The 6,000-nt window shown below is 36.6% G+C and overlaps 1 protein-coding gene across 8 annotated transcripts in view; it reads right to left on the bottom strand.

Annotated features, from left to right (window-relative positions):
* The window catches only part of ZEB2 (zinc finger E-box binding homeobox 2), a 134,565-nt gene that overhangs the window by 6,010 nt on the left and 122,555 nt on the right, over nucleotides 1-6,000 (bottom strand). For 6 of the 8 annotated variants that reach the window (XM_032856119.1, XM_032856120.1, XM_032856116.1 and 3 more), the window contains exon 9: nucleotides 5,251-5,431. In XM_032856119.1, the coding sequence (XP_032712010.1) occupies nucleotides 5,251-5,431 (181 nt within the window). Of the gene's footprint in view, nucleotides 1-3,582; nucleotides 3,672-5,250; nucleotides 5,432-6,000 lie in introns of those variants that run through there. The other 2 variants (XM_032856121.1, XM_032856122.1) reach the window with 2 other exon arrangements.

The following is a 6,000-nucleotide window of genomic DNA, read 5'->3' as shown; positions in this document are numbered from 1 at the left end:
GCGGTCTCAAACGGGAGCGAAACGCCAAAGCTAAACAGGGCCAGGAACAGAGGAAAGATGATGTGAAGAATGCCTTATCAGCCACATGATTCTGAGAATAAAACTTGGAGACGAAGTCGTTGGAAAACACTAAGTAGAAAAAAGGATGACATGGAGGCTGAGCTAATCCCAAAAAGTGTTTTCCCCTCGAAAGTTTTCCATGAGATGTCAGCCACTTGTGGAGTGTTAAAATACTCTTCAGCTAGAGAATGCTGTATTTCCTTTGGCATTCCAGGCAGTTTCTAACCAGTGTTTGGAACTTGAAACTAGTGCCAAGCCTAAACACATCTGGTTGATTCCAGGCCACAAATAGCACTGGAATGCCTTCAACACCTTCTGTAGCTGCCATACTTAAAAGTTTATTTCCAAAATAGAATGGACCCCAAAAAAAAAAAAAAATTATCAGACTGATGCTCCAGAGTTAAAGTCAGAAATGTGTCATGTAGGGCACTAGATATTATCCTAACACACATGAAGCTGTGTGATTATATTTCCTAATACAAACTTGCATTTCATCAAATTAAATTATAAACCGGCCTTAGTAGATTCAACCCCATTTTCATTTGCTAAGTGTCATGTTATAAGATTAGGAACCCATTCTACACACTTCAGGTATTCAGTTATATGGTGATATATAATCTCAATTAGTAATCAAATATCTTTAATAATGTTATTGAATGCCTCTAGGGCAATCGACTATTTAGAAAACGCTGTAGGCTGCTGTTTGTTATTTCATTAATGGTCTTTATCTTACTGGAATGTCCAATATAAATTTAGTGATGACGGATGTGGTAAGGCAAGTACTAAGTTCTGGAATAGGAAGTTATTTACCTGCAAGAGAAGAAATTAGAAAAATATTTGTTGGTGACTACTCATTGCATTGGAAATAGGGAAGATTCTGGTAATCTACTTCAAGGCAGTTAATGGCCTGAAGAAAAAAAAAAAGGTATAATTCAAACCACACAAGAACCACTTCTTAGCTCTTAGAAAAGATGTTTTGAATGAGGCCAACTGGATAACAGAAAAGGGAAATCCAACGGCATGCCAAGAGTTTGGAAAGACAGGGTGTTTTCCATTCGATAAGACCACCATGGTGGGAAGGTCCTTTAGCAGGAAGCAGAAGTATATTTGGGAAAAAGATAGAGGTCTGGCCTTCCAGAAAACTTCAAGTTATGATGCACAGACTTGGTCTGTCATGTGTACTTGGACCTTAAAGAAAAAGATGCTCTCGGGGACAAGGATAAGACGTGTCAGACAGTGGTTCATTCATAGGGGCAGGATGGTGCTGGTTTAGATCACGGAGACGGTTTGGAGTCTGATTGCCTCAGTTTGAATGTGTCTTTTACAACTAGCTGTGCAACACAGGCATGTTAACCTCTCTGAGGATCAGGGTCCTTGTTGGCATAAAGGAGGTCATTTGGGGGCCCTAACTTGTGGCCCAGGCATAAGGAATAAAAAAGGTAATGTAGTTAAAGTGGTTAGTACAAGGATTGCACGTAGTAAGCACTCAATTAATGTTAGATAATTTTATTTGTTTTTATCAGTACACGTTCAATAACTCCCCAAGTGCTAAGCAAGATAAAGAGCAGGGTACATGGAAGAAGTAAATCTGAATGGAAAGAAGAGAAATTGTAGATGAAAAATTTCTCGGTGCTTTAGTTGCTACAGCATGCATAGGGAGAACTGTCCTACAACCTCCTTTGGATGTCTCATCAGCTCCGGAGCACAGGAGGTGAGAGAGTTAGGTGACTTCATGATCGGCTGTGAATAATCGTGAATGAACATCACAGTGACCACAGCTGAAACAGCTCTCTCTTTTCCAAAGGAACAAAACACAGAGCAGTGTCCTGAGAGAGATCAGACACTCTCCAGGACAAGTTTCAAAGCCTGTTAGAAATGCATGGGGGATGCTCATTAAGCTGCAGTCTATTATATAGGTATTCTGGTTACAGGCGATCAATTTTCAGGGAATTCAATCAATAATAAACAACATGCTAATAATAGAAATACATTAATTCTACAGTATGAACTGACAATCTGAAGGAATAAAATGTGCAGCTATTATACCATGCAAAGGACAGAATTTGGGGGTGGGTTGGGGGACTGAGCTAAAACTTGCACTAAATATTCTAGTACTCTCCAGAAGTGTCACTGGTAAGAATTTAGTAAGTTCAGTTTAAGTAGGAACAGCCTTGGAGTTTCATCTCTTTAATTTGTTTGTTTGGTTTACCTCCTTCAAGTCAAGATTCCTGGAATTAAATTTCCACATGAACACGATTCAGAATATACCCAAGTTGACATTGAGTGAATCAAACTTTTTAGGGTAATTTTTTTCCCTAATCTCAAGGTTCATGATTCACCTGGCAGCTAGAATGATAACTGAAGTTAATAAATGGAAGGTTTGTGGTATGAAAAATATTATCATATAATTGAGAAACAAAATTGACTGGTAATTTATTTAAAACTTTGACTTTATCTATGCAAAAGTAGAAACATTTTTATTACTTTTCTGAATAAGGTAGGTTTAAGAGTACCTACAACAATGTCTCAATAGAAGAAGTACTCAATAAATGTCAGATTTAAATTTTAGTGGAATACAAATGAGTTCGTGACGGTGCCTAACAGGAGTTTCAGATTTGTGCTTCACTGTCCTGACTTGTGACAATTAATCCCACTGAAGTCAACTTCCCAGTCCTGATCCCAGTCCAGGCCCCAGGAAAAGCAAGCAAGCGATACGCCATCAGTAAGTAAAATTAAGCATTATGTCTTTGGTGTCTGCCTAGGAAATAAACAGTTCAAGGTAAAAGAGCACAAGATCTCAAGAAAAAGCAGCTTGTAATTTCCTTCTTAACTTCAGCCATTCTGTATGCTAAATTGTGGACAGGTGTAACAAACACACTTTATCAATGGCACATTTGTAAAATCAGCACATAATCAAATGATTCAACTTCATTTCCCAATCTTAGAATCAATCAACCCAGAGACTGTTCTCATGTACAATTTTCACATTAGTACATTCTCAAATTATTACTAATACTTAATATAAATAAATGGAAGGCTTCTGGGGCCCAATTAGGGAAGAAAATGGACTAAATTTTTACATACATCACAGTGCTAGAAAATTCATGAAGAACTTCAAGGTGATGGAACCTAATACACTGACAGCAATAATGTCATGAGATGTTTGGTCAAGAGACCAAAAAGTTAACACACTAGAAACTCGACAGGCCAGGAAGCCAACAGGAGGATAATTAATCACACATTTAAAGAAGTTATTGGATGGTTAGGATCTTGTTGCTATACATTACTTCTAGGCAGCAGATCTTCTCACATCTTAAAGAACCAAGACACTTTATTTTTATTTTTTTAAATACAGCATCGTTTTCAGATTGATTATGCATATTTATGTTTGTCAACTTTTGGGTCTCTCAACTGTCTATATGCCTATGAAGTTTATGGACTATCTCATTTATAAGAAATAAAGATATTGACGGGATGTCAATATGTATGATAGCCCTCACTAAAATAAAAGTTTTACACTCACCATGTAGTAAATGATAGAGTTTGCATATGGTCATATAATAAAACCAATCAGAGAGGGAAAGATGCCTTCAGTGATGTGCCTATTGTAGCTGAATAATGAAATACAAAATATATTTGAGGTTGATTAAAATATTAAATTTAGATATGAAAATATCTTCATAAATATTTAAATAGGACTTGGTACTAAAGAAAACATCTATAGATATCTCTGATAAAAGACAAAATTAGGAAAATTTTGGCATTTCAAACACGGAATTATATCACACAAGTATAGAAACTATTGGGACTTGCTTTTCAAACTAGGCTGTCTTTAACGTATCTTTAATTGAACTTTAAAAATAATAACAATATCAGACCATTGAAGAAAGAGAGATTACTGGGGTATTGTTATTTATCAACTTTGTTCTCTTCACCAATATCCTCCAGCACCTCCTGTTCCCCCAGCTTCCTCCCACTCTCAGGCTGCCTCCCACACATGCTCAGTGAGGGAAGAAGGAAGATGAGGAGGAGGACGGCTCCCCAAGGATAGTTTTCAATCACTAAAAAGCCACATACTTAGTCAGAATACAGCAGATAGTACTCACATTATTACCCTTTCTTCTTTTATCTTTTTTTTTTTTTTTTTTTTTTGTCTTTTCGCCACTTTTCCCCCAAGAGCACTGTTAGGCTAATTTTTTCACTCTATATTAAAATGTTTGATACTAGACTTTCTCATTTAAAAAGTGAGTTTTTATATAATTTCCCCCTGCCAATATTTTCACTGAGATCCTACACTCTTTCTTTTCCCATCAAGGGCCAGTACAGTGTGCCAAATATCTAGAGGAGAAAAGTTGGAACCGGAGGCTGGGTTGCTTTGTGGTTAAAGGTGGAGGAAGGAGGAGGAGGGAGGGAGTGATCACAGGTGCAGCTCCACTACGGAGCTGCAGATTGGATCTTGGATTGTGGGAACCAACATTGTTTCACATTATGGTCCTTTGCCTTTCTTTTAAAAAATTAACCCACTATCTCACTACTCGTAGGGAAGAACTAGGCTGCTATCTTGTCAACTCTGTATAATTGCTCCTAATTAGTAATGCATGAATTGAAAATAAGCTAATTAAATTTAGAAAGTTTTATTTTAGTCTTCCAAATAGAAGTAGTTTCCGTAGCTCATTTGGAATATTACTTTACTTATACCTTTTTCTCTCACAGTACTAACACTTCCGCCGTGTTCAAAAAATGGCCAATTTATAAGACCAAACAGAACCACCTCTAAGGTGCAGGTTACTTGAAGTTTGGCTGATAAATCTAATACATCACTGACTGAATTTTTCATTAAATTTTTACATAGAGCCATTGCAACTTGAGAATTTGAACATATTTTCAATAACTGGCTTGTGTCATGCCATTTCCTGGCCCTGGCCACTTAAATGTACCTTCGACAGGATCCATGAATTTGGCTTACAGATTAACTTGAAAGATAGGAAGAAGAGCACACTCATAAACACATGAATGATCCAATAAACAGGCAACAAAAAAGTCCTACGGAGCTAGGCAAAAGCATTATTTCTTCCTTGTTGAAGGTATCAGCATATGCTACATCTTATGTCGCACAAGTGTACTCATTAAATATTATGAAATGTGCAGCAGGCCGGGAAGCTCTAACTAGCTAGTCAAAGTCACTCATACCTGTGTGTTCGTATTTATGTCGCAGAAGGGAACTGCTTTTCTGGAATGTCTTGTCACATAAGTCACATGCATACATGCCACTCTCTGTCTTCTTGATCTTCTTTCGAGACAGACAGGAGTCGGAGTCTGTCATGTCATCTAGGCCTGACATGTAGTCTTGTGCTCCATCAAGCAATTCTCCCTGTGATATAATCACATAGTTCAACATTGTCTCTTCTCCTTGTGTTTACACCAAACAATTTCACGTAGGCTGACATTTGGAGAACCTCAAAAGTGCTTGCTATTAATCAATCTCATTTAAAAAACAAAACAAAACAAAAAACAAATACTACTTTCCATGAACAATGTATGAGGTCTCACCTTTCAACCAAAATATAAACCTCCTCCATCCTGGATGGTAGAGCTCATTGTTTTTTAAGGGTAAAAAATGGTCAACTCTGAAGGTCAGAAAAACATAAAATTTTCTAAAATCCTCAGTTTCCTTTATATCATGAAATATCCACAAGTGAAAATCAAACATCAGAATTTGTGTATTTTTCAATGTGGTTAACTTTAGAAATGATCTGTAGCTGTAGAAACCCCATTTTAATTGAATTTTATATTTAGGTACAAAATGTTATTATTATGCAATCCATTTAAATGTATGTCTACCAACTAAAGGCCTCAAGCTATATTTTTATATTTAATTTTCTAATTTGAAATAGGGAATATTAATAACACTTTTTATCAATGTTCTATCTATGTTAAAAC

The sequence above is a fragment of the Lontra canadensis genome, unplaced genomic scaffold, assembly GCF_010015895.1.
Source record: "Lontra canadensis isolate GAN:19392208 unplaced genomic scaffold, GSC_riverotter_1.0 scaffold11, whole genome shotgun sequence".
Classification (NCBI taxonomy): domain Eukaryota; kingdom Metazoa; phylum Chordata; class Mammalia; order Carnivora; family Mustelidae; genus Lontra; species Lontra canadensis.
This window is presented reverse-complemented; position numbering and strand designations above follow the sequence as displayed.